General features: G+C 48.0%; 1 protein-coding gene across 6 annotated transcripts in view; it reads left to right on the top strand.

Moving 5' to 3' along the window:
* Positions 1–27,847, top strand: part of zdhhc8b (zDHHC palmitoyltransferase 8b) — a 51,873-nt gene extending 24,026 nt beyond the window's left edge. For 2 of the 6 annotated variants that reach the window (XM_086207492.1, XM_086207496.1), the window contains 10 exons: positions 15,095–15,216; positions 17,194–17,351; positions 17,883–18,055; positions 18,163–18,265; positions 18,451–18,542; positions 19,933–20,065; positions 21,175–21,280; positions 23,373–23,479; positions 23,567–24,621; positions 25,095–27,847. In XM_086207492.1, coding sequence (XP_086063618.1) covers positions 15,095–15,216; positions 17,194–17,351; positions 17,883–18,055; positions 18,163–18,265; positions 18,451–18,542; positions 19,933–20,065; positions 21,175–21,280; positions 23,373–23,479; positions 23,567–24,621; positions 25,095–25,227 — 2,182 coding nt within the window. In that variant the 3' untranslated portion in view covers positions 25,228–27,847. Of the gene's footprint in view, positions 1–3,974; positions 3,994–10,935; positions 11,423–13,328; positions 13,552–13,633; positions 14,248–15,094; positions 15,217–17,193; positions 17,352–17,882; positions 18,056–18,162; positions 18,266–18,450; positions 18,543–19,932; positions 20,066–21,174; positions 21,281–23,372; positions 23,480–23,566; positions 24,622–25,094 lie in introns of those variants that run through there. The other 4 variants (XM_086207494.1, XM_086207497.1, XM_086207493.1 and 1 more) reach the window with 4 other exon arrangements.
* The last annotated feature ends 68 nt before the right edge of the window (positions 27,848–27,915 follow it).

Raw genomic sequence — 27,915 nt, 5'->3', positions numbered from 1 at the left:
GGGTCCTAACGGCGGCCTGACTGAGGCGGCCCGGCGCTCTGATTTGCGGTTGTGAGAAGTCATCGTCTGGCTGCAGTGGCGGGAGCTTTCAGGTGTGGTGGAGCAGCTCCTGAGGGGAGCAGGCAGCAGAGCTCCTGAGGGGAGCAGGCAGCAGAGCTCCTGAGGGGAGCAGGCAGCAGAGCTCCTGATCACCTCCCTGCAGCAAACCTCAGCACACGCGTGTTAATTACAGGAGCAACGGGCCTGGAAAGCAGGGGAGGAGGCCTGAGACAGGTTGTGACGACAATGTGGAGAGGTGTTGGTTAACGAAGATCACTAACGGCCTCCGGTCATGTCAGGTGGACAAACACGGGATCCTGAGCCGGTCCACTGAGCCTGGTTCCTGTCTCATAGCCTGTATCTGGGTGCCTGAGCGATGGGGGACCTGCGTGAGCCAAATCTTAACGAATGTGGGTCTGTGATTCATTTTACATGAGTTTAGTGGTTCTTGACGAGAAAACGTTTGAGAACCACTAACACAAATACTGGGGTTCAGTATTTGAAGCTGGAATTGAATCTAAATCTCTAGTCAGACAGAGACGGGACACTCAGAGCACACAAACACACACACACACACAAACACTCACACTCTGGCACCGCAGCCAAGCCCAATGTAAAGTGTAAAGGTGTCCCCTGCTGCACCCCGGCAGGTTTCAGCCCTCAGTCTTTCCAGACCTCCTGGTAAATGTAACCAGTCAAACCCTTTGGTAACGCTACTTTCCTCACCTCCCTTCTCCAGTTACTGTGCTCTGGTTTAACCTGCGAAGCACCAGAGCATCCAGACGGATTCTGACTGTGTCTTTAAATCTCCAGCTTTAATTGTTTTCAGAGTATTGGCTCGCCCCACCCAACCCTCTCAAGGGGATTTTTTTTCTTTTGGCTGACTGAATCCCATATGAATCTACTCCACCTATAATTGGGTCAGCATGTGTATTTATAGACAGAATCTGTCTTCTCTGAGCACAAAAACAGTCTCACTAAACGCTCCGAGTGGCCGTCCAGCTGAACGCTAGCTGCTCTCTCTCTGTAGCCTCCTGTGTCATGACCACTGGAGACGCTTGTGCTGTTGGGAGAAGGCCAAGAAGAGACGCAGAAGGTTGCTCCGGACCAGTGGGTCTTTACCTCCTGCACTGGAGCCTCAATGGAACGTGAACTGGTACAGCAAGAATACATTCATCTTAATAAAAGCCATCAGTCTTCATTCCAGCAACTCACTCCCTCGTCGCCGAGTTCAGCCCTTCAGCAGGAGACGTGCCCAGGAATCACTTAACAATTGAGTAATGAAATCCCACACCCTTAATGTGAATATGTTGTTACTGTAAAAGCCGAGCTGCCCTTATTGAATCAGCGCTGACCTGACATCAGCATTTACCCCTGCGTACGGCTGCAGCAGGGCTCCCGCCGCCTGCTGGGGCTGCAGGGAGGAAGACCTCAACAGCCCCCTAAGCGGATCAGACTTTACATATTGCTCCACAATTTCATTAGGAGTCACAATTCACAGTGCTGTCAGCGCCATAATAAACTCCCCGTAGCAGCCGGAGCAGATGGTGCAGCCGGCGCGTCCAGAGGAATCCCCTTAATAAGGGAAGTAGGCCAGCAGCGAGCACTTCAGGAGATAAAACTCCTGGCTTTATGTGACAACCACAGGGTGGAACCACATGGAACCGTGAGTCTTTGTTTGCCTTTTTGGGTCTGGAGCCATAAATCAGATTTACGTCAAATGCATCGTGTGACCTCAAAGTAATGTCTGAGGGTTGCTGAAGTTGCTCTAATCAATACTGTTGCCCAACAATTGGGGAATTCTGAAATATTGCAGCTAAACTTCTGAAATGCTTTCCTTACACATTTATTTGCCGTGTCCACGCCACCATTACCTGCAGTGCTGCTTCTTCTGGCGGCGGTTCAGGTAACACCTCCTCAGCCTCTGCGACCAAAACAGCGGAATTGCCCTTTAGGAATCCTCTATGCTAACGCCACAAATTTAGCCAAGCATGCGAGGGAGTGACGCGCCGACCTCTGAGAAGAACGCGGAGAGGTTGGTGACAGCTGCCACGGCGACATCAGAGAGGGATTAAAGAAGGCGACCCAGTAAACTGATGTTGATCAGAGTCTTGTTGGCCCAACAAAGAGGAGTTCATCCCCATCACAGCTTCAGCTGGAAGAAACAAATTAGATGCTATTCTGCTGCACGCGCAGCAGTTTCAGCCTGGTTGAATGTCTTCTTAATGTGGCAGTGGATCTACTGTCCAGTGCCAAATCCAAAGTAGAAAAAAAATATTCTGAATGATAAATATTTTCCTTGTTTCACTTATTTCTCAATAAAAATGTACATTTTTAGCTCACTAGTCTACACCTACTTGTGAGGAGGTCAGTGACGTTACATTTAGTCATTTCTCTTTGTAATTTAATATTTCTCATTAAAATGTGTATCAGCAACAGTCTAATGGCAACATTTGCATTTTCATTGACTACACGAGCAGCTCGTTAGGCTTCTAGACGCCCTGGGAACGTTAACCAAGTTAGCCAAGTATTAGTCACTGTCCTTTTTTAACTAACTTGGCTACATAAGTGCCACAAGTCATGCAGACGTAACGCTTTCATTCCAGTGGCCGTGAATGTTTCATAAAAATAGAAAGTTGTCTTTTGGCATTCATGTTGCTGTAACCTAGCAACCGTGTTGTGCCATGCGGTTACCACAAGGCCAAGTTGCTTGAAACATTTATTAAACGTGCAAATATTCTTCAAATGAGTCCATGGGGCCTCTGCTCCCACTTCCGTGTTACACAACTCTGCAGTCTAAGTACACCCACGCTCGGTTTGTTTTTCACCCTCAAACTGCACTTCCAAAATTACCTAACCGCCCATAAATAGAGTCATTCTCAGTCTTACAATTCCCATACAAAGCCACAGGTCACATTTTTAGCCCAGGCGACTTTCACTGCCTCCCGCCCCTCTCAGGGTTCAGTCAGCAGGTCTAGAAACCCTCTGTTGGTAAGAATAGACGTTCTGTTGTGGGCGGAGCCTGAATGTTGTAACTGCCCCTGTGAGGGTTCTACATCAACAGTCCGTGTTTGCTTACATCCACCAGAAACAAGTGTCCCCACTATGCCTCTCTGGGCAGTGGCATGTGAACCGCCACTTGATGTGAAAGAACATATTGATGCTCTCCGTCAGACGCTACCACTGCTGTAATATCAATTATGTAAACGCTCCGTGTGGCTGTGAATGTGTCCAGTCATGTCTGTGCCGGCGTCCTGGAAGCTGCAGCTACAGAGACTGCATTGATAACAGGTCAACCCAATTTATTGACCCTCCCACCCTCTGTCCGTCCCCCTTTTTGTTCCTGAGTTCCCAGAGAACACTGGTGGGATTCTGCCCAGTGCTGCCAGCCTGTATCGCTAAAAGGAATCATTGTCTCATCTTGTGGCTGCTCGCTAAATCAATGGGCCTCTTTGTTTCCTCTGCAGCATGTAGGACGCCGAGCCTCATACTGACGTGTCACGGTCGCGGCCTCCTGAGCGTAGACTCACCAGATCACGTTTGTGAGGTTGCAACAGGCCCTTGAACGGAAAACTCGTCTCCTCTGAGACGCTGCGTCCTGCTCCTCCTGCTGAGGCTCTCAGTACATACGTGCACGTCTTCATTGATATTCATGCATCTGTGTGTTGGTGAGGAGCCGCCTCCTCCCAGCTGATCTACATCACCTCCCCCGTCGGAGAAAAATCCCCGTTTGACAACGTACAATTAAGATTCCTACAGATGCGAAGGATCTGCTGATGAGTTCCTTGAGAGAGAAGAGAAGGTGGGAGGTGTGGAGGCGAGGGAGAGGCTTAGAGGAAGACGAGGAGGAGGGGGAGGAGGGAAGCTCTTCAGGGAGGTATAGAGAAAGCACCTGCCTCAGCTCCAGGACTCATGATGGATGACGAGGAACAACTGAGGAGGGAGACGGAGCAGGTTTGGAATGAAGGACATTTTATCCTCCTGCAAAGTCTTTGCTTCAGCCGGCTGGGCTCTCACGCCAGACACCAGGGACAGCGTGAATCCACGATGAACCCACGCAATTTGCTGCGTTCTGAGATGGGTTTTGGCCCTGAAAAGCTCCTGATTGTCTAATTTAATACTCAGTTTAAGCCTCTGAAACCGTTTGACTCAGTTTAAATTTGAGTGGAGGGACTTAATGGTTGCTACTTTCATTTCGGCATCATAAATCATTACATAAATCGTTCTGTTTGACACAACTCGCTGCAAAAAAACAACAGCAGATTGGCAGCCTGTGCTGACTTAACTGGATTGTTCATTGCACGCCAACTGGCTTGTTTTTCTGGATACTTTACAGCAGAAAAATGGGGGTAGAAGCAGGGCAGAGAGCAGGGTTGGATGGCGGAGGAGCCAGTCTAGATCAGCGTGACTCAGGTCTTCAGACAAGGACACTTGAACAAGAAGTCATGGACCACGTCCAAATACATGAGCAGGTCCCTTACTAAAGTCAAACTAATGATTGATTAGTTAAAAGACAGTTTGGTCTGTCAGACCCTCAGGTTGGGCTGCTGTGAGATCGCCTGCTACCTTACAGCTTTCTAACCTTTTAGGAGGAATCCAACGCCTTCAGAATGTGGGACTTCATCTGTGTTTGATTGCTCTGGACTTGTGCAGGCTGCTTTGCACATCCATCATGTTGGTTTGAGGATTTGATGCCGGACTGATCAGAGTTTCACAGCAACGGGTCCTGCTTCATGTGGTGTTGGCTGCTTGCTGTTGTTTGGCAGGGACAGACTTTCTTATCTCTGACAGCCATTTGAACACTCGTGAGGAGGCAGTTTATGTTGGAGTGCTCCAGCAAACATGGATGCAACGTTTAGGGAATATTCTTCCTCAAGAGTTAAATTAGAGAATACTTCCATACATCCATACTTTGGAGAAGACCAGGCCTTCCCGTTTGTTCCCGCCTCCAGGTGTTTAGCAAAGCTGACTGTAGCTTCCTGTGTAGGACGCCTGCTTTGATAATAATTCCAACTACATGATGAGATCAAGACCTACAGGGAGGCACATCTGGAGATGGGTGGTGAGAGGGTGGGTGTGGTCCCAGGCCGGGTGTCTCATAATAGAGCCGCAGTGTGGGCTGCAGGGGCTATTATGGAGCCCACCGCCATCACACCGCACTACAGACACGTCCCCCTGCAGGCCAAGGCCACGGGAGTTACTTTGGTAATGCAAAAAATACATGAAATTGTCTGCTGCACTTTGAAACCCTGTGAGGCGGCAACGTTCTACCCAGCCGGCGGAACAAAGACTTCTTGTTTTGTACAGCAACACCGTTGTGTTGGTGTCTATTATTGAAGCTGCTTATTTGAAGGAGTCACCTTGAACAGTGAGACGTTTTCACAGCATTTTTACTTGAAGTCCTGACAGAAGAAAGAAGGCATTTTCATTATCTTGCACTAAATGCACAATCTGACAGTGGATTCAATCTTTTTCCACATCTGTCAGCCTCTCGATTGAGTCGGAAAATTATGAGCTGCATATGTATAATCACCAGGGATTAAGAATTTCATAACTCCGGCTCTGAATATCCCTTAATATTGTCTTTGAGAAAGTCCAGTAATGACTCTTTACCATGATGTCAAATCTGTTCGGGGTGAGCGAAGGGCTAAGTGGCTGGAAATGAAATCTGTGGAGGTGTTAAGCCTGGGCTTGGATCGGGCTGAGAGGCTGCAGCAGCGATGGAGCGCGAGCACCTCGACTATCAACTCTACCTGGGTCTGTTTAACAGGCTGCTGGGCTGCAGTGGAGAGAGGAAGTTGATGACGTCATCGAAGAGTTTACTGCGGCGCTGCAATTTGCCCCCCCCCCCCCTCCAAGAAAACTGCATCGATCATTAGCTGAAGGAGCTAAGTAGCTAATGGTGTACATTTCAATACTGAAATACTTTCTGCCTCTGTGTTGTGTTGGCCTGACCTCGGTGTGGCGCAGGCTGGTTCTGAGCCTCCTATGAATGACTCATTCACAGATGATGTTGTGTTCTGGGTGAACTCAGAAGTAGGAATTTCCGAGTTCCCCTGTTGGAAATTTCAACTGAAACCCCCCCCATGGAGGTCTGACTTCTTACTCAGAAACTCTGAGACACCTGCCAAACCTTGAGATCACAATTCAATGGCTGCTCCATGCATCAGTAGTGAAAATACTCCATTTTTGTAGTACTTTGGTTCACGTTAAATCAGCCGTGCACACATTACTGCGACTCCAAAGGTGCCGGGCTGTCAGGTGAAACTCATCAGCTTTCCTTCCGCTTCCCGGTTGGCTCTGCTGTTACGCACAGGAAATCAACTCTTCTTTGCTGCTCTAAAACGGTAGCCTGCACAGGAAGTTGTTCTGTGCTGCTACTGGCAACAGAAAGGTGAAGAGGAAGTGACCAGGGTGACAGTTGCTGAATGGAGCTTGTGACATCTTATCATGAGATAACTTTTGTTGTGATTTGGCGCTTTACAAATCAAATGGACAAATTGACATCCCAGCTATCAAATGTGGGCGTGTCCAGTGTGGAAGCTGCAGTTTGGAGGGCGACCGTCGAAGCAGATAACAAACAGTTGTCACATCCCAGCCACACAGGGTGAGCGCTCGATCCTCCCGTTAAACGGGTATGTTTCCACACGCTGGTCCTGGATCAGTTGCAGTATCAGGCTCAGCTGGCCTCAGAAAACATCTAAACTGAAGCTTTGCTGTACTGAGGAGGAAAACACTTGGACAACTCCAACTGTTTAATTACCGTCGGAGCCTTTCACCCCCGCGTCTGCCAACCTGAGTGTGCACATTAAACTGATTGATGAAGAGTTCATTAGGCTGATGGGAACTGCAGGGGTGCAAACCAGAAGTACACGGAAGCCCAGGCGCAGGATTTGCTGCAGCTCCACGCCGGCTGGGTCCGACTATGCGACTGATAGAGGCTTGGTAATCAAGATCAGTCATTTTTAAATGTAAAAAAAACATGTTTTTTTTTAGTTGACATTGAATAGAAGAACAAAATGTTAAAGTAGGTGATGTGGTACGAGATGTGGTGATTCCAAACCATCAGACCGATTCTGGCGCAGGCCGCAGCTCTTGGCAGAGCTTTGACCTTTTAGTTAATGAGTGAGTTTTTTTTTTTTTCAAGGGTGGTTTGTTACTGTACTGTAAATATCACCAGGACCAGAAGGCATCGCACGCAGCTGATCCGTCCAGAACTGCCAAGGCTGCACGCTGAGCAGCACATGACTACATGGCATGGTGTGTGTGTGTGTGTGTGTGTGTGTGTGTATGTGTGTGTGTAACACCTCAAATTATCCAAGATTCTTTTACATGCCAAGTGTAGCTCCTCTTCATTCCTCCTACGTTTGTCCTCCTCTGACCAGTACTCATCAGTTCTGACCCTCAACATCAATTCTAGTCAAAGCCGAGTCACCGTGCAGGTCTTCCAGGTTTACTCGTGAGTGAAACCTGGTGCCTGTGTGTTGGTGTGTGTCCCTCTCTCGCCACAGCGCTCCAGCGTCCCTGCGTGGTGTCGGCTGCAGACTGAGAGGAGAGCTCTCCGGAGAGCAGCCTGTGTTTGCTCATCCAGTCCGAGCTGGAGCTTGGCTTCCTGCAGGAAGCGAGCAGAGAATTGGACTGACCTCACTGGTTCAGACTGAGCAGCTTGCAGATGGTGCCTGCAGATAAAAACAGCCCTAACGGCCATAATGGTGCCGGGAGGGTTCATTGTTCGAGGCTGACGTTGCTCTGCTTCTCCATCAGATTCTGTCGGGGTTGGAGTTTACGTGCGTTTACTCTCTGCTTCTGTGTTTGTGTCTCTGGACCATCTGCTGTATTTCTGGAGCGCCTCATCAGGTTTCAGCTCAGGTCCCCTTATCGCGTCTTCCTAGAACGGCTGAGTCCTCATCCGCCAGACGCTGCAAGACAGGGTTTGGTATCAGGCCCTGAGCTTGGAGGAGAAAATATCCACTTCATTACAGTGAATATCTTTGTTTATTCCTTTGAATGGTCGGATCTGAGGGGGACCACAGCTCGTTCTTGACCCGGCGGAGCTGCTGTAGCTTTTTCCCACAGCTCTTATACTCCTCTCACTTCATCAGCGTTTGCCTCCGTTGTCATGGAGATGATTTACTGCCGTCTGTGAAACTAACGTCAGACTTGGGTTTCATTTTGGATTCTGATGTAAAGTTTATTGGAAAAGCTTCTTTTCATGGTTTTATGGTGAAAGAGTTCACGTCCCTGTCTGGAGGCTTCGACGATGCGAAGGAGGCGACGCGTCTTGCTTTCATGACACAACACCTGAACGTTCCAGTCTCCTCCAAGTGAATCCGCACCGATCTCGTGGGTTCGTTCTTTTGCTGACATGCTGAGTAGCTTTGCTGGTTTTTGCAGCGCTGACAGCCCCAGATGGGGGGTTATCAGACACCCCCATGAAGCTATTTTGATGAGAATTTCTGCATTTTTTTATGTTAAAAAAAACCAGAAAGTGCAAAAACCACCTGATAAAAAGAGAGTTTACATTTGCTTGAGATGTTGTTGTTGTTTTTTTTTAAGGGTAAATGTCAAAAACAGGTGCTGGAAACTTCTAATTCAAATCAACTCTGACGTGTGACCGACCAGCTGTTTGTGCTGCGGTCGTCTTCACGGACACTCAGGAGACGCAGCAGAGTGACCACAACCAAAAGTACTTCTTCCAAACGTCTCGCCATCTTTTAACAGTAAACAACTCTTGCGTTGTAATTTGCATTTCTGGAATTTGCTTGACACACAGCTTTCTTTTGCCAACGGTGCGTCCTTGGTGCTGCGGGCTACAGCTGAGCTACCTAGCAGCTGGGTTGTAGCCCTGACAGTCCTGGTCCTGGTCCTGGTTCCACAGCAGAGGCGCTCCTTTACTCCATGCTGACTCGCGACTCTGTGCCTCTCTGACCCTGTCAACCAGTCACTCCTCACGTCTTTTATGCTAGTGCGGCACCATCATCTGATGTTCCACCAACAGAGGGCGCTGTTGCTCAGCATCCCACCTAATGCCTCTGCTGGGGCTGGGCTGTGTGTATCGATGGGGTGGGGTTGGCGGGCTGCTGCGGTGTCCGCGGGCTGGTTCTTGGCTACACATGCGGGCCGTAGTGCTCAGAGTTTAGAACCAGAGTAGCTTGGAATGTGACACGGCGAGCCAACTTCTGCAGACATTTCTTTTCCTTCCTACATCTCAGCCTGGCAACTGAGTGAGAAGCCTGGGCCTGGGTGACCGGCTGTGCCGAATCCGCCCACTTATCCCCGCAAAAGCCAATAATATCTAGATTGGGTTTCATACAGATGCATATTTCTGGCTGTGAGAGCTCAACGTTTCCACTCAGGCACCAGTTGCCTGCTGGCAGAGCTACTGTGGTCTAAATGCCCTCAGATATGTGCTGTACATGTCGAGTTAAGCCTCTCTGTCTTTGCCCTCGTAAGCCTCATTTACTCCAACTGACCCGAGTGCTGCGATGTACTGGTGTCCAGTTTCCTGCAGGCAGCACATGTGTCGCCCCGCGCCCCCCATGGGGAGATTAGACACACACACACGCACACACACAGACACAGAGCAGCAGCAGCAGCACACACTGCACAATGCACCACATGGGCGTGTGTTTGTTGTGCCAGTTTAGTGACACATGCCAACTCTTTTTAATCAGGAAAAGTGAGCGACATTTGTTTTATTGGATTATGAGTGTGAGGCTTAACGGAATACACGAGGACATGTTGGTAAAGTGTGTGAGATTCGTGCTTTTATAGATCGCTCTTGTAAGGAGATTAAGTGTGTGTGGGAGTGTGTGTGAGTGTCACCACACACGCCTCAAGTAGACACATCTGCAAACCTTTGCTCTTGTTCATTCATCTTAACGTGAGATGATTTGAGAAATGTGACATCTGCTCCCACACTGAGAGGAAACTCTGAACCAGATGTTATCATCTGAGCCTGGACGTCAGTACCAGCAGCCTTGAACAGGTTCTAGTCTCCCTGTGATACCCAGATCTTGACTTGCAGGTACAAACTGGTAATCATAGCAGGGCTTATTTATAGTCTGGTGTTATTTAATGGGGTGAGCTGTTCAAACTACAGCGAGGGAAACGATCGTATTTTTCTTTGCGGAGCAGTTCTATTTCCTCTTTCAGATAAAATGAGGTTATGAATATGTAGATTTGAAAGGGCGGCATGTGAGGGCGAGCCATTTGATTTCATTCCTAACGAGCCTCCTATGCAGTTGTGAAAATCAGACTGAGCTGAAATGCAGATGGAAGACAGTGAAGCCCTCAGCTGCGCAGGGGCTGTCGTGCCCCTGTCCCCCAGGACGCCTCCCCACCGCCCAGCACGGCTCCAGCGATGCTCCTTACTGGATGCAGAGTCTGCTCTTGCATTACAGAATGAAACCAAAACAACGGTCCGCTCTTAACCCAGCAGGCGTCCCTGACTGTAGGTTTGACCTGCACGGGTAAGAATTAGCTCAGGAGTGAAACCCATTCATCAGCTACATGCAACATTTGTGTAAAAAAACTGATCGTTTATGGGTCCAGAATATCAACCTCACCTCTACAGTCAATTAATTAAAGGTCATCTGAACACATCCACTTATCATCTGGTACTTGTGATGGGAATAATTCACAATTTTCTGGCATTTTATTGGCTAAATGATACACTTATTAATCAAGTAATATGAATTGTTAATCCCTCCATCTCTTCCGTGGCTACATTTCTGAACCACAAAGTAACTGTAAGCTAATTTGTGGAAGCACGCGACAGGAACGTCTGTTCATGTGAAATATTTCAAATCCTGAAGATGTGTTTAGCTGTGGATATCCAGCACAGACGTGTTGTGTTGTGTTGTGAAACTGACACGTTTTCTGACTGGAGACCATTACCTCGTCCCCTGAAGACATGAGTCATGTGACACAGATACCGTTGAGGTTATAAACCGTTTCGAGCCGCTGTCGAAGCAGATGCACCAGGACTGTGACTCTCAGCTGAAACTCCTCATGTACAAACCAGCAGCAGCGGCGTGGTGATGTCACGGAATGACTCACTGATTAACAGTACATTTGTTACTACAGCTTTGAAATATGTGGAGTTGTGCAGGTTGTGTGTGTGTGTGTGCGTGTGATATTCTGTCTATCTGTGCATTCGGGCCTGACCCTCCGGCAAACGTCGGCAGCGTCTCCAGTGACGAGCCTTGTGCTGCTGTGCATGTCTCTGTGTGGAATACTAAACTCGGTGTCGGAGCACGCGGAGCCTCGGTGATGGGTTGGAGGTTCTCGGGGGAGTAATGCTACCTTTCATGATCCTACAAAGAGTTAAGAAGAGTTTGTGGAGCCTAGTGAATGTGGAAGACACCCAGCAGGGTTCCAGGTAAAGACGGGCTGCTCCTGACGTAGCGCCTAGATTAACGCTACAGTTCCATAATAAGACACCCCCCCCCACACACACACACACACACACACTCATTTTCGTCACATGGAACAGTTCCAACTATTTAATAGAATAAAATCCACTTAGCGGACAGTGAAATGACACAGCAGCAGCTTCAGGAGGGCAGGCCTCCCATGTGCGACTCCCTGGGTTCAGCCGTAATGAACTAATCAATGGGGTGGCGTTCTCCTCAGGGTCTGGGTACTTTAAGTGGTCCCAGGGGACTGGCAGTGTCGTGTTACTGGTGTCGTTTCTGATTCAGTTCCTTGGTGAGGCTGAAACAGAGACCTCACGTTTTGTCCTGATGGTTCATGCTGTTGAGGTTTCTCATAAATCATGGAGCCTCGTGCAAAAATGGCTTTAATTGCTTCTTTGGCCCACAGGAGAATAACCATGAGCCGGTGAGGCTGCGTGAGCTCCGGCCAGAATAGACCCATCAGCTCCTCACGGCTCCATCTGTTTGCTTAAAGCTGTCATGGAAAACCTGTTAGCAAACGTTAGCTTTTATCAGGAGTTGATATTTGACTTCACTGGCCGTTTAGTTTAGCTCATCTACTCCTCAGATAAATCTCCACGTCTCCAGCTGCTAAGTGTCCGTTAGCTCCCTGCTCGGCTGGAGGGAGAGTCCAGCCAAACCAGAGACCCATGGACTGTGAAAGCAAAATGATGAGCTGAATGAGAGTAAAACACCTTCACCCATTAATGACTATATTTAATATACAGTATGACGGTAAAAAGCCTAATTTGTTGTAATTGGTATGAAGTTTTGAACTTGTGTGTGCTTGCTCGAATCACATGAAATATTACAACTGCAGTCTTTGACATATTGCATTTAAATTCACGTTAACACTCGCTGAACTGTTGCTTTGTGGTTTTGTCAATGGATTTATGCATCTGACAGGGAGAATGGAATACAGTGAGCATTAACATCTTTTTTTTAATACTGTATTTAAACAATAACACACACACACACACACACACACATCCATGATCCAACTTACTATTTGTAGAAAGGGTAACAATAATAATACAAGAGATAGAGGTTCTTTAATTTAACTTGGTAGTTACTGATAGAAGCCAAATGTACCAGAAGCTTCCCTGAACAAGTCTTGAGTCACACATCCAAACTTAATCCCGTCGTCTCATCCCGCGGCATCACTTTAAATGTGGGATTCGTATTTAAATGGAAGTGGTATCCGTTGCTCCCAGTATCGATCTGGCGAGGAGACGTTGTGTCACTCCAGCCTGAGGAGAACGCTGTGGATTACGCCCCTATAATCCCTCCTTTCTGTCGTTCCTCCTATCCTCGTCTAAACCAGGAGACCAAATGGAACTTCCTTTTGTTCCTCCTCCTGTGGTGACGGTGTGCTGGCCGGGTCGAAGGCTGATTGTGCCTGCTCCGTTACCTCTCCATCTCCTCTGTGCAGGCATTGTATTCACCAGGCTTTTCTGTCTCTGCCTGGACTTGCAGCTCTTAGCATTTAGGCAGCAGAACTTTCTACTGTAAACTTTTTGTCAAATTTGTGGCTGTTTTTGCCCGTTAGAAGCTTCATGGTTACACGAGCAGTGAAAGTGGCCAGTAGACGGTGTTGATAAAAGCTCTGTGGTTGTGTGTGACTGCAGCACAATTAACCAGCCACCGCTGTAATCAGGTTTACTCTCAGGCACATTTGCCTCCCACGCCGTCTGAGCCAGGCGCCCGAGCCAGGCGGATCTCTGTCTCGTCCTCCTCCGTGTCTCCAGCTCAACTGTCACAGAAACACTGACAGCCAAGAACGTGTGAATGCTTTTGCTTCTTTTTTTGGTTTCCATTTTTTAAGCATTTGCGTCGTGTACTTGCTTCCAGAGGTGATGACACAGTCCCCGCTGCGTGGCCTCTGTGTGAAGGGCAGTTCCTCCGAAGCACGCCGAGAAGACGTTATCTTGTAAAACTGTTCCTGTGAGTGGGTGCAGTTCACGGCCGGGCCGGAGCAGAACCGAAGAGCAGCGAGGGAGGAGAAGTGATTCATGTGACCATCCTCCATGGAACTGGAGGTTCCTGCTGGGACAAACTCCAGCTGGGAATTAAAGTCATTTTATCTCTGTCTTACAAAGTCTTTATTATGCTTCACAAACAAAGACACAGGTGGTCATGTGGTGATCCTGCGGTCTGTGTTTGTTCCCATGGAAACAAACTGATCAACATCATTTCAGTGTTTTCTGTTTTAAAGTTAATAAAGACACGAGAATGGTGATTTTGATCTTGATTTGAAAACTGCTTGCTGATCATAATCGATTCCTTGTGTTTTGACCATGTGACAAAGCAGGAAGTAGCCGTCTTAAGATGGCCGACCCTCTCTCGCTCACATTGACTTTTGTTTGACTCGTGCAACTGACAGTCACCAGCGAGAGAGAGGTCATCTTCATGTAGTGTGTGAGCTTTTTTCCTCCTGTATGGAAGAGTGCAGCCTGAGTGTGTGTGTGTGTGTGTGTGTGTGTGTGTGTGTGTGTGTGTGTGTGCGTGTGCATGTGTGTTTGCTAGCATGCTAGCCCTCACTATCAAGAGGAGTCTCTAGATGGAACATCAGGACATCATTAGCAGTGCTAACACAGCTAAAATGCCTCTAATGGGTGTGTGATATGCTTATGATAAATCTCTTCAATATGGTGACGCTACATTTTCAGCAGGCGTGGATGAGGTTAACCACTAAGGGCTGAGAGATGACGGTGATGGGGGGCAGGGTAAAGGCCAGGCGATCCCTCACAGAGCTGAATGCATATTAAATGTGAGTCTGAAGCGGAGGCTGGTGGAGGCATCGCTCTCTTACAAGACACCGCCTTCATTCGTAAACTCGGGGACCTGCAGGGTTACAGGCGCTCACACGCCGCCTTTCCGGCTGCTTCACATCTCAAGAAATAGCAGTATGGTAGCAGATCTGAACGATGGTGCTTCACACACACGATTGCCGTTGGGGCTCAGGCGTCTCAGCGCCATGATATTTCCCAGCATGCTGTGAGCTAGCTCTGATCGGTGTTGTGAACCGTTAATCAGAAAGGCCTCGTCGAGAATGTGAATTTCTTTTTGATTAAATTTTCTTTCTTCAACCAACTATAGCTCATGTTGTTGGGTGGAGTTGGGTTGCAGTGTCACGTTAACAGTAATTAAATGTCACTGTTCATTATTTAAAGAGAAAGAATGTGATGGCGGCAGCAGACAGCAGGTTCTACTGTGTCAGTCAGACTCTGGACTGAAAGAACTTAGTATTTTTTAATTATTATTTAGTGATTTTTATTTGAAACTTAGCAGCCTGCCAAGTACAAATGAAGCCCCTGATATCCTGTAAGACAGGTTTATGGGAAATATTCAGGAGGAGTGTTGTGTGTTTCCTCAAGCAGCGATCAGCTCCTGGTGGATCGATTTCACTGTAACTCTCAGTTGTTCCTCTTTGGAACGCTGACTCAAGCTTGCTGCTTATTATTTAGTCTCCTGTGGCCACTGAGTCTACACACACACACACACACACACACACACACCTACCTGTATAAGCATGTTACCAGTGATGATGCCTGCTCTGGTCTCCAGACTGACGGCAACAGAAAGATTCTGACCTCTGCGCCTTCCTCCGTCTCCAGGTGCCCCTGGCTGACCAAGGTGATCTCCCCCGCTGTGCCTCTCTACAATGGCCTGGTCTTCCTCTTCGTGTTGGCCAACTTCAGCATGGCCACCTTCATGGACCCCGGTGTTTACCCCAGAGGTTTGGATGCTTCTTGCTAATTGTGTCTTGTAATGAACCAGACCAGGAAAGAGCCGCGAACAAACTGGTGCTTGATGTTGCGCACCGCCGCTCTGACTGCTGGCTGCTGCTCGGCGGGCCTGTCTGGGTGAAGCAGCGATGACTGAAAGTTCCTCAGGGATGTTTGTAATGTGCTTGTAAATGACGAGCACCTGTCTAAGGAGCAGCTTTCTCCGCTCATAAAGGAGTAATAATCATTAAGTTGGGTGAAGTGCCTCCCTCCCCGGTGGCGACGGCGGCCGTTGGCTGCTGGGTTTATAAACTACCACCTCTGTTCTGTGTCTCAGAGGCAGCATGAAGAGAAGCAAGAAGCGCGAACGCTGTTAGGAAAATATCACCATGCTCGGTTAATTTATTGAGTTGTATTCTTCTCTCTGAGGCAAAGGGCAGGACAGGGACTCGCGAGGTGAAAGGGGCTGATAGAGCTTTTTGGGACCTTCATCAGCGGTGACGTACCGGAACGTTGGCTCCACCCCAGCAACATGGAAGCCTTCATGTGGGCTGACGTCATCTCTCTGCTCAAACACTCACACATACTGTATATTGATGCTGGAACGTCCGTGGATTTTTTGCTCAAGTAAAAATCTGTAAGTTCAGAATGCTGTGATATTCTCCATCATCCGACCCGTTGCCGGGGGTAACACCGTAGGGATGACCGTTAACCTGTAATAGAGAGAACATAATCATGACCAGTCGGATGGTCAAAGGTTTGAAACGCTCCACATTAGAAAGATAGCTATTAGAAAAAAGGCTTAGAGTAAAATGACGGTTCAGACTGGAAGTAAGAGTGACTGGAGTGAGTCTGCAGCGTGTCAGGGAGGAAGTAGGCCACAGCCTCGCCAGCTGAATACTACTTACGTCTCATTTGAAGAAAGAAGCTGTCAAAGCAGATACAAGCGTAACTGTTGGTGTGAGTGTGGCTTGACAGGCGGTTTACCTTTAAAATCTATTTAAAGAGACATGAGAGCCATAATAATAGAGCAATCTCCCACTGTGGAGCTGTTTATTTCTGTGCCGGAGCTTTTGTTTCTCTCCGTTTTTACTTTTCTTTCATTTTCCTGCTTTGTAGGCGAGTGTTCAGGTACCTGGATGTCCCTGCCGTTCTCATTGTGCTGTGAAATCATTTTCTCGGGTTGGAGCTCCGTCTGGATCGCTTTAATCTGCCTTTTGATCAGCTGAAAGACATTTTATCATCCACTGGACCTCCGAAGCAAAAAGCCCTCAGTCACAAATAAATAGTTTGCCTGAAGAGTCAAGACAAGAACCGGAGACAGCTTCCAGGCTGACGGACTCCACCAGTTGTGCTCGTCAGCCTGGAAGCTGTCTCCGGTTCTTGTCTTGACTCTTCAGGCAAACTATTTATTTGTGACTGAGGGCTTTTTGCTTCGGAGGTCCAGTGGATGATAAAATGTCTTTCAGCTGCACACGTAGTACCTGCCGCCAGAGGTGGCGTGCTGATATCATCCACATTCATTTTGCTACGTTTCGGATGCTTGAGGGGTCGTGAGGATGGTATTTGATGGAGCAAAGGAAGCTTATTGTAGTTTTACACAACTTCAGAGTGCATCAGAATTCTTAGAACGCTTCTTTCCTACAACATTTGTCAAGTTTCGGACTCAGAAACAGGAGAACGCCCAGAAGTACTGCTCCCTCTGAACTCCCATGCTTTTGTTAACCACCATAATATTTCTTCACCTCTGTTGACTGAGCGTCCTCTGAAACTGCAGGACCCCCTGAGGTCTCCCAGCTCTGACACAGAGGGTTAGACAGTAGAATGCTATCAGTGAGCGGCGCCTCACCTGAGGTGTTGTCCTTGTCAGTTAGCGTCATAAATCACTACCATGCTGTCTTTGTCTTTCTGTCCGGGAGATTCTCTCACACTCTTTCTGATGCATCTGTGCTTTGCCCCCCCCCCCCCCCACACACACACACACACAGCGGATGAAGACGAAGACAAGGACGATGATTTCCGAGCACCACTCTACAAGAACGTGGAGATCAAGGGCATCCAGGTCCGGATGAAGTGGTGCGCCACCTGTCACTTCTACCGGCCGCCTCGCTGCTCACACTGCAGCGTCTGTGACAACTGTGTCGAGGTGTGTGTGAATGTACTTGTACACGCAGAAATACTCACATATACATGTAGGTGTGACATTAATACGCATCAACCGGCACTGAGCAGTCCACGTTCTGGTACTGGTACTGGTACCTGGACTTGGGTGGCCAGCAGTCCTCCACGTGCTGCTGATGTGATGAAGACACTCTTCAGCTGCACCGTTGTGTGTCGGCTCAGTTGTGTTACCACAGACAACTTGGCTGCATTTCAAGTTCTGTCTGCATCAGGTTTTTAAAAGTGGAACCACACCACTGGTTTTGGGTCCCTGCTGGCCTCAGTGCGTGCAGTGAAGTCACATGGCTTCCTTCTTTCTCCACTTTACTGTCTCATCAGGTACCAGAACATGGCCGGCTCTTTTAACCTGAATCGGTTCTCAGCATGTTTGGAACCGGAGCCCAGATAAAAGATGAAGCCAACTTTTGGGACTCGTATAAAAACACAGACCAGACAAGTGGTGGTCTGATATTTAATATCCTGTGAGTCAGTGGACCTCTCCCTTCCTCCCTCCCAGGACTTCGACCACCACTGTCCCTGGGTCAACAACTGCATTGGGCGGAGAAACTACCGCTACTTCTTCCTCTTCCTGCTGTCGTTGAGCATCCACATGGTGGGAGTTTTCACCTTCGGCCTCATCTTCGTTCTCCACCACCGGGAGAGGCTGGGGGCGCTGCACACCACTGTCACGTATCCTTCCGCTGCTTCTAGGACGCAGCAGTAACTCTCTTGTTTTAATGGCGTTCCTGGGAGGTGATATCGTGGTTGTCTGTCTCCCTTGACCTTTTCCTGCCCAGTCTGGTGGTGATGTGTATCGCGGGGCTGTTCTTTATTCCTGTCATGGGGCTCACAGGGTTCCACATGGTGCTTGTGGCTCGAGGTCGAACAACCAATGAACAGGTGAGGAGGCAACGTAGATGAGTTATAACACACACACACACAGAGGAGGTAATTTTTGAACGGTCTTGGTACCTGCACTGCTGTTTGTGTTTTTGTGTGTGTGTGTGTGTGTGTGTGTGTGTGTGTGTGTGTGTGTGTGGGTCTCTCGTCACTGATGACTCTCACCTCGATATTGTGTTCCTCAGGTGACGGGCAAGTTTCGTGGAGGAGTAAATCCCTTCACCAAGGGTTGCTGTGGCAACGTGGAGTACGTCTTGTGTAGTCCTCTGGCACCAAGGTAGGATGTGTGGATGTACAATCGATGCTTTCCAGGATTCTTTTTGTCAGCCGCTGTACTTCATGAATGGGTCTGTCTGTGTGTTTATGCTTAAAATTTGTACAATAACAACAGGGCAGCACCTTTAAGGGTTTGTGTGTGTGTGTGTGTGTGTGTGTGTGTGTGTGCGCGCGTGCTTTGTATTTCTGAGGTTGTTGGTACTTAAATGTGATGAGTCACATTGTAGAGACACGCCTTCATTCTGGAGAGAAAAAGCTTGTGACACAACTGTTCATTGTAGGGTGAAGATCTGTAAGGCATGAATGTAAGACGGGGTTAGGACACACAGCCTGTGTTTGTATGTGCAGCGAGGTGTGTGTGGAGGTGTGTATCCAGAGTCAGCAACCATGCGGGACGGCAGATGGCTGAGAGAGTTGAATCACTCTGTAGAGCATCAATTAACAGCAAACAGAGCGGATCGCTGGTTTAATAGCCTTTACACACACACACACACACACACACACACACACACACACACACACACAAGACATCACCTCCAGATCCTATTGGTACACATGCTGTTCCATAAAAAATCAGGAGTGTGACTGCAGAGGCAGCAGCAGGTGGAGGTTGGCAGCATCGGCCATTAAGGCGTAACAGTCTCTTCCGGAAGGTTTGTGGTCTACGGGAGCTCTCGCTCGGAACGTCCTGTTTCCCTGCTGATCAATAATTGATCAATAACTGATTAATAACTGATCAATAACTGATTAATTGCATTGAAATAGATTGACAGAATTAATCATGCCCTTGCCCCTTTGACCCCAAGCCTGGATTGAACTTGTAAATGGAGGTGTGTGTGTGTAACCAGTGGAGGGCAGCAGTACGACGTGGCTGCATCCAGTCTGCCAGTCATGAACAGAAGCTGAGGAAGGAGGCCGTGGGCATGCTTGGACACGCTCAGTGGTTAGTGAAACAAAGATGGAAGCAGAAGACAAAGGTTGCAGGTCTGTGTGGTTCCTGGATGTATGGACGCAGAGGGGAGATGTTCTGAAGCTGCTATTCCTTCTGAATGATGATATTTGATTCCAAGTTTGCTAATATGTGTACATACATGTGGGACACCAGAAGTGGGTCTCCCTGGGGGGCTGCAGAGACGCAGTGAATGGAAGTGAATCAGATCATGTAGAACAGCCTGCATGTGGTACGACCACAGCTGTTCCAGGGGATTTGGACTCTTTTATCTCCTTTCAAGAGGCAGACACAAGCAAAAGTAAACAGAGAGATGAGGCGAGTGTGGCTAACCAGCTGACGGTCAACGGGATCAAACTGTGTGATCGCGGTTCTGTACAGGCATCCAGAAATGAAACTGTCAGGTGTGGAAGGAGAGCTTATCCTGACTCCTCCCACGCAGGTACATGCTTGACCCAAGAAAAAAGCCCCCCATCAAAGTCCAACCCCCGTTCATCAGGCCGGAACTTTCTGACAGACAAATCACCATCAAAGTCAGCGACAACGGCATCCATGGAACCATCATCAGCTCCAAGGTGAGTTCCTCCAGAACCTTGTTCTACTGTTCCCCTGGCGTTCCTTGCCAGCATCCAGTCCTCCGCCTGCTGAGATGTTACAATAGTTACTAGCAGCTGGTTTCAGTGCGGGCGGCACGGTGGTGCAGTGGTCAGTCTGCATGTTCTCCCTGTTCCTGCTGGGTTCTCTCTGGTACTCCAGCTTCCTCCACAGTCCAAAGACATCAAGAGGGACCAGGTTAATCCAGACTCTAAATTGACCGTAGGCGTGGCTGGGAGAGCCAATGGTTGTCTGTCTCTATGTGTTGGCCCTGCCATGGACTGGTGACCTGTCCAGGGGGAAGGCTGCTGGGATAGGCTCCACCCCCACCACCCTCAACAGTAGAAGAGGGGGAGGATAAAGGGATGGATTCAGTGCCAATGCTCACTAAGTACAAGTACCTGTGCGATGACTGGTTAATCAAGGCAGGAACAGACCAGTGTCCTCAGGAATGTGGGTAAATGGATTTGAACATTTCAGACCCTGAAAAGCAAAAATAAGTTTAATTTATTTGGCATTCGGGCTGAAAGATCCGACATGAACCACCTCAGCAGGGCCAAGTGCAACTGGTTAGGTGCTGCACACACAGACGCTTAGTATTCACAGACTCAGGAAAACCCCTTTATTTGATTAAGATCCCCTCAGAATCCCCCTTAATCCCTTTGTTTTTTTAATGAAAGCAGATTAATGATGTAAGAACTAACGTCTCCTTTAACATCACAATGTAAATAAAATATTAACTCTAAACCTTGCAGCTCCTTTCAGCACCTTGTCAGTGTCAAGGCTAAGGTTTTATATTTCTTTATATAATTGCATGTGTACTTTAGACACCTAAACTGCCATGTTTTAGATGTCCTTGAGTTCAGTCTTCAGGGGTGCGACGACCTTCCTCCAGTGGTTCTGAAAAGTTTTGCCGTAGTTCTTTCAGGTTTAAGATTGTCAATCTCCTGTAATGGAAACCTAGAGATCACCTGGATCTTCAGGCTTGATCACCTTTCCTGTTCTTTCCATCAAGTGAAATGTTGGGAAACCTTTCTCACTCAAACCAATGAATCTGCCCCCCCCCCCCCCCCCCATCTCCTCCCTCTAGTCCAAAAGCAGCCTGGACGGCCTGGACGAGAAGGAAACACAGCCGCCACTGCCGCCTAAAGCTGACAGGTACAACCAGCTGAAAAACCAGTTGACCTCCAGCGAAGGTAAGAAACAGCAGCGCTTCCCCTTCATCCCTCATCCACCCCCCCCCCCCCCCAAGGTCTTTATAAGATCAATGGCACTGAGGTGTGACTCTGTGTTAATGGGCCTGATATATGTGGTCAGAGGTGTGATGTATAGTGAGGGGGTACTGTTCACTGGATCCGGCGCAGATTTGTGGCGTTATGGAGAGATTTCAGGAGGAACAGCATGAATCACCGGCCTGATCCTGGTCGTTTGGAGCCGGGGGGCTCCAGGGGAAATGGAGGGGCAACGGTTGGGAAACAGGACTTCACCTGGGACCTTCCCAGTAAAGGTGCTCTGCCTCAGACTGGCAAAATCAGTGAGTGAGTCACCTTCCAATGAAGGTTGACAGCTGAGGCCCATCAACTAGAACCATGACACGTCAACATAGAACCAAACAAAATGTGAATGTAAACACAAAAATATCCTCTCAGGGACAGTGTTGCACACACGTATGCACATACAAATATATATGTGTGTGTGTGTGTGTGTGTATATATATATACATATATGTGTGTATATATATACACATACAAATATATATGTGTGTGTGTGTGTATATATATATACATATATGTGTGTATATATATACACATACAAATATATGTGTGTGTGTGTGTGTGTGTATATATATATATATACATATATGTGTGTATATATATACACATACAAATATATATGTGTGTGTGTGTGTGTATATATATATATATATACATATATGTGTGTATATATACACACATATATATATATATACACACACACACATATATATATGTGTGTGTATATATATATACACACATATGTATATATATATGTGTGTATATATATACACACATATATGTATATATACATATATATGTATATATATGTATATATATATACACACACATATGTGTATATATATATATGTGTGTGTAGATATATATATATATATGTGTGTGTGTAGATATATATATGTATGTATGTGTGTGTGTGTGTATACATATAAAAGAATATACAACTTTTTTTTTGAATGACTTTATTTTCTAGAACTACAAGAAAGGTCTTCGTCGAGATCTTTGTATGTTCATTCGTATAAATATTCCATGTTTGTCCTGATCTACTCTGTGGATCTTAATTGCTCTTCCCTTGACCCTTGTTTTGAATCCGGCCCCCATCAGGGGACGTTTGTGTCTTGTTTTCCATTTGCCTGCATGTCAGGGGCGTCTGCCTCAGCGAGGAGCTGTGAAGGTTGTCACAGTGAAGGCTGAGAGGAATGTGTTATTTTATTGTGTCGCGTTTAATCACATGAAATGTCAATGATGTATAGTGTGAACCCGCGGCAGCAGGTTGCCTCCTGAGGGTCCTCTGTGTCATGGTGCATTATGTTGGGGAGTGAACGCTTTCCCCTCCTCCATGGAGCACCACTGCAGCCCCATGGTAGTTTGGAGTACTGCAGCTGCTCTGAGTGCACTGCCTTCCTTGGATCTGCAGGGCACCAGCAGATTCTGGAGCACGGGTTTGGAACCACAAGTCCAGAATCCTCATTATTTACAACAGCGCCACCTAACAAATTGGATGACCTCCAGCAGATTTAGGAACTCTGGTTAGGTTTAGACAAGACGACCAGGAATCGCTTGGACAAGGCTGCCCAAAGTAGGGTCAGGGGGCCAAATTTGATCAGGTGGCAGATCGCCATTTTTGTGCAGAGTGTCAGTAAGGTCCAAGTGAGGACAGAACAAATGAAGAGGCAGAGTCAGTGCGACACAGAAAAAAGGGGCCTGCAGCCTCCTGTTTAGTTTGAGTCTTGGCCCCCCGAGGGAAAGTTGTGGGCACCCCTGGGTCAGGGTAGCAAATCAGAGAGAGGTGAGCACCATCTAGGGGTCCTAGACTTAAACTGGTTCTCCAGCTCTGCAGACTCAGGGTGCCCCCTCATGTATGCTATAACACAGGTGAGAGCAAATTCTTTGTCCAATTCCAGAATTCAGTCCCCTTATCGAGGGAAGCCTTCCAGTCAGAGACTTTAGTTGTTATCTCATAGTGTCTTTGTTCTCTCAGTTGGGTTCATCTGGTCCTCTCTCTTGTCTGTTGTAGAAAGTTCTCTGTCTGGTAAGACCCACCCTTCCACTCCAGCCATGTATAAATTCAGACCGTCCTTTGGCACCATGCCGAAAGTTCACTACCACACAGCTGAGGAGAAGGTAAAACATGACCGGACTGCTTGAGGTTCAATTCTGGGTTCAGGTCTGACTCTGACTTGTTGTTTCATTCTGCCTCTTGCTCCTCAGATCATCATGCCAGATGACCAGAAGACCTCAACCATCTTGGAAGAGGGTGTTCGTGGTCACGACTACCGATCCGAGCCAAACCTGGATATGCCAGAGTACACCAACGCTCCCCTGCACCGCACCTTTAAATCTTCCCCACTCCAGCTGGACTCTGACCCTGCCAACTCCCGCTCTCTCAGCCTGAAGCAGGCTCACCACCGGTCAGATAAGGGTCAGCTCCAGGCGCTGCAGCCCCAGACCGTCACCTCCACGCCATACAAGAGTGTCTTCTCTCCCAACACGCTCTCCAACCGAAATGGAAGCCTGTCCTATGACAGCCTGCTCAACCCCAGCATCACCCCCTCCACTGCCAATGAGTGCATGGCCCACCGTGGTATGCCCTCCATGGGGTTCCACTCGCCCTACCTGCCCACCAAAATGTGCCACATTCGGGAACCTGAAATGCAAAGGCAGCAGGTTGCCCCCACCTATAGTCCAGTGATGCCACCCAGGGGGTTGGGCAGGCAGTCCCCTCACCTGCGGGACAGGGATCCATCCCCAGTACGCTATGACAACCTCTCTCAGACCATTATGGCCTCCATCCAGGAGCGAAAGGAGATGGAGGAGAGGGAGAAGCGTCAGATGCTGCATGGGCGTTCCCAGACCCATATCTATGCCCAGGACTCTGGTGTGTTTGAGGGCTCGGGGGGCTATGGCCTCCAAACCAACCCTTGCTACCCAGATGGGCCTCGCTGCCCCAGCTCCAGAGGCCCCACACCTCCTGCCTATGGAGGCTCCAGGGACAACCTGATGAGTGTTGGGCTGGTGAGCTATGGCCAGCGAACCCCTGTGTTGCGCCACGCCGGCTCCACTCTCGGTCGAGCCCCCAGGACTTCATCCACCTCCCTACACACTGATCACAATAGCACCAACAGCAGCCAGGGCGGCCCCTACCGCTCCCCTGCCCACCAGCCCCACTCCCCTGCCATGCCCCGATCCCCTTCCTACTCCCGTCAGAAACGCTCATACATCAGTGCCCATGAGAGGACAGACTCGCCTCGCCTGGGGGGCCCAAGGTATGAATCCTAATGTACCCCTCTGGAACTGCATGCAGGGTACTGAGCCAAGGGGACTGGTTGGGATTGAATGTCCTCTCACTGGAGGCCCTGCTCCTTCTGCTGGACAAAGCCAGCCAATAGAGGGCACTAGCGTACCTCAGCCTAGTCCTGAACATGTAGCATGTGTCTGCGGTGTTTGTCCATTTATTTATCCATACGTTCTCTTTATGAATTCTCAGTTGTTCTGTGAATGAATGTCATTGTTGGCCTTTCTAGAAAAATCTCCATTTTGTATTCTGTCATGAATGTGAAAATAAAGTCGTGACTTTCCATCTTTTTTCTTTTGCATGCTCTTTCTCTGCCCATCTAACGTTCCCAACTGTTTTCTTCACTAACGCACACTTCCATCTTAATTAATATTCCGTTCTGACAATCCAAAGCGTGATGAACCTTCACTGACCTGATCCTCTTGTTCTTCTCTTTCTGTCCAGAGAGGCCATGAAAATGAACGGGCAGATGGATTGCCACCCAGGTGCCCAGGGCGCCACCCTCAGCCCCGGTCGCCACAGTAACGTCAAAAAGGTGACGGGTGTAGGAGGCACCACCTATGAGATTTCAGTGTGATCAGCAATGCCGCATCCTTCTGCCATGACAACCACCACCCTGCTACAAAGACATCTTCCCCGATTGTTAATTTTTCGTGACAGCCAATCAGGAGCACCCGTCTGCTCCTGAATCAGTCCGGTGAGACAATGGCCAAAGTGCGTTTGGAGCCGAGGGGGCGGGTTTCTGCAAGTTATGTGTGTACGTAACATTTTGTGGCTCATCGTCTATGGTTGTAAGCATGAACCGTCCCAGCAGGTTGTCGATGTTTATTACTGTCGTCTCTCAGTCATGAGGTGAAATCCAAGTATCTCACGTGAACTTGCAACACATGAAATCAAAGATCGTCACTATAGACGCGTGTGAGAAGACGAGCCGGCCTCGGGAGGTCGCGGTGCTTCACACTTACTCACCGTACTGTTCCCATCACCTCCAGACCTCGTGGTGGAGGTGGAGCGCTAACGGAGGACAGGTCAGCAACACAGGTGACATGAAGAGATGGGAAAGGAGACCTAGCAGAAAACCACTTCATCACATCTGGAGGTTGCATTCCAAATTCACAGAGAAATGTCTGCAATTAATTAGATTAAACTTTAATTTAGTCTTTCTCAGGAATGAACGCAGCCAGCAGAGATGCTAGATAATCGCCTGTAGCGTTGACAGCGGGAGAATAGCTGACCCCTTTTCTTGGTTTCAGGCTGGTGGCACCACCCAGGACAAGCGCTGGTTGGATATCTTTGTGTTCTTGAAAGTCAGATTACCTCATCTCAGCCATTTTTACCAAGCTTGGTATCCAGCAATTCCCAACTAAGACATCTTTTTGATTTGTGTAAGAAAAGAATGGAAATAATGGTTGAGACTTTTGTGTTCAGTAGGAGGTCATGTTCCATCTTCCATGTCGTGAAAGGATTTCCTAAATCCGGTTTTGTTTTGGTCTAACCAACATTTCAGAAGCTATGTTTGATTCATCTTTTCAAACAAATACTTTGTGTGTTTTTTTGTTTTTTGATAAATCATCAACTCAGTGGACAGAGGGGTTTTCACCGAGCCCAATATTAAATAAAGCCGTTTCCCGCTGCTTAAGAGATTTGCACAAAATTAATCAGGTTACCTTTGCTCCGCCCCTGAAGTCAGACGGGCAGTTGGGCGATTTTAAAGCGAAGTTTAACAGTCATTTTCCTTCCTGCATGACTTCTCTGGGACCCCAGGTTGCAGAAAGAGCCAGCCACGTATGTTTAGCTTGAAGCTAACGGAGACTGATGGCTAACAACAGCAAGACAGTCCAAAAACATTGTTTAAAAACTCTCCCCGTCGTCTGGTTTAATCCAGGTCCCCTTAATCCAACTGTGTGCTCAATAATCCAAAACCCACCCTGATTCATGCTAAAACAAACAAGGCCACCTTGGACCAAACCGCCACAATGACCCGCAGTGTTTGGAAACAGATGTTTCTGGACCGCTTAGCTGTTAGCTGTCAGTCTCCGTTCGCGTCAAGCTAAACACGTGGCTGGCTCTTCCTGCATCCTGGAGTCACGAAGAAGGGATGCAGGAGTTCAAGCCACTTTAGTGAGAACGTCAAGGGCAGAATGAACGATTGGGTGAAATATCACTTTAGGACCGTGTATCAGTAAAAAGCAAAGCTTGTCCTTGGATCTTGCAGTGTGAAAAAAAGACTGAAACGAAATATAATGATTAGAGGCTGAAGCCTTGGTGGGTGGAGAGTGACATCCTCTTCCTTGTTGATGCCTCCGACGCCTCTTTAGCAGGAGATGCTGTTCACCATCAAGGGCCGAGTTTTCTACAAAGGTTTTAGTGCCAAAAGAAGCCACATTCCCTCGAGTACCCTGGATCCAGACCAGGTGAATCGCCTGGCAGCAGCTGTCTGGTACAGCCATGTTTTCTTTTCTTTAAACTGAAGAACTAACGTCTTTTGTCCGGAAAGTCACCGATAGCATCCAAGAGTTCGCTTTTAATGTTTTGCTGCAATTTGACAAACACCAGACTACACAAACTGACCGTTAAGTATTTGCAGTAAAAAATAAACCATCGTTGCCTTTTGAGGGGAAAACTTAAGTTTCATACACAATGAATTGTTCGACAAGGTGTGAAGGGTATCATTGTACTGTGTATGACTGGGCGAGCTGAACCAACAGGAAGCTGCGGGAGGCCGATGTGTTTTTAAGACATCAAGTTGTGGGATTTTGGTTTACTCGGCGCGCGCCGTCTTCTCTGTGGCGACGCGAGCGTTAAAGGCAGGTTGAGCTTGGACGGTCTCACCCCGCTGCCTTACCAACTACACTGTAATGTCAAGTAACGATTCCACCGTATGCGTGAAGGGTTCTTCTGTTGTCAGGCTGTGGTGACCAGGGATGCTGTTGGGCCACATGTCCAACACTGTCGATGTCATTCCTCTTAAGATGACTGCCATTACGGATAGACTGCAGGTCAGGGACCATTCCTGACAGTCGGCAATGATCCTGCTCCATCAGCAATGAGCTGATCCTCTTTTCTTTTTTCCAAACTCAAATAGAAACTTCAATGTATTAAAATACAGAATATACTATAAATGTACATGCGTTCCTATTTTTGTGAAGAGGAAATATTTCCCAATGGTCTGAGGAGAGTAAATAAAAGTTTTGAACTCTTTGAGCAAATGACTCGTTAATACAGCAGCCTGGATGCCGACTGATGTCTGAACAGCAATCAAAGA

This window comes from Aulostomus chinensis, chromosome 6, assembly GCF_037954235.1.
Source record: "Aulostomus chinensis isolate RoL2024-O1b breed Wild chromosome 6, RoL_Achi_v1.0, whole genome shotgun sequence".
NCBI classification, from domain to species: Eukaryota; Metazoa; Chordata; class Actinopteri; order Syngnathiformes; family Aulostomidae; genus Aulostomus; species Aulostomus chinensis.
This window is presented reverse-complemented; position numbering and strand designations above follow the sequence as displayed.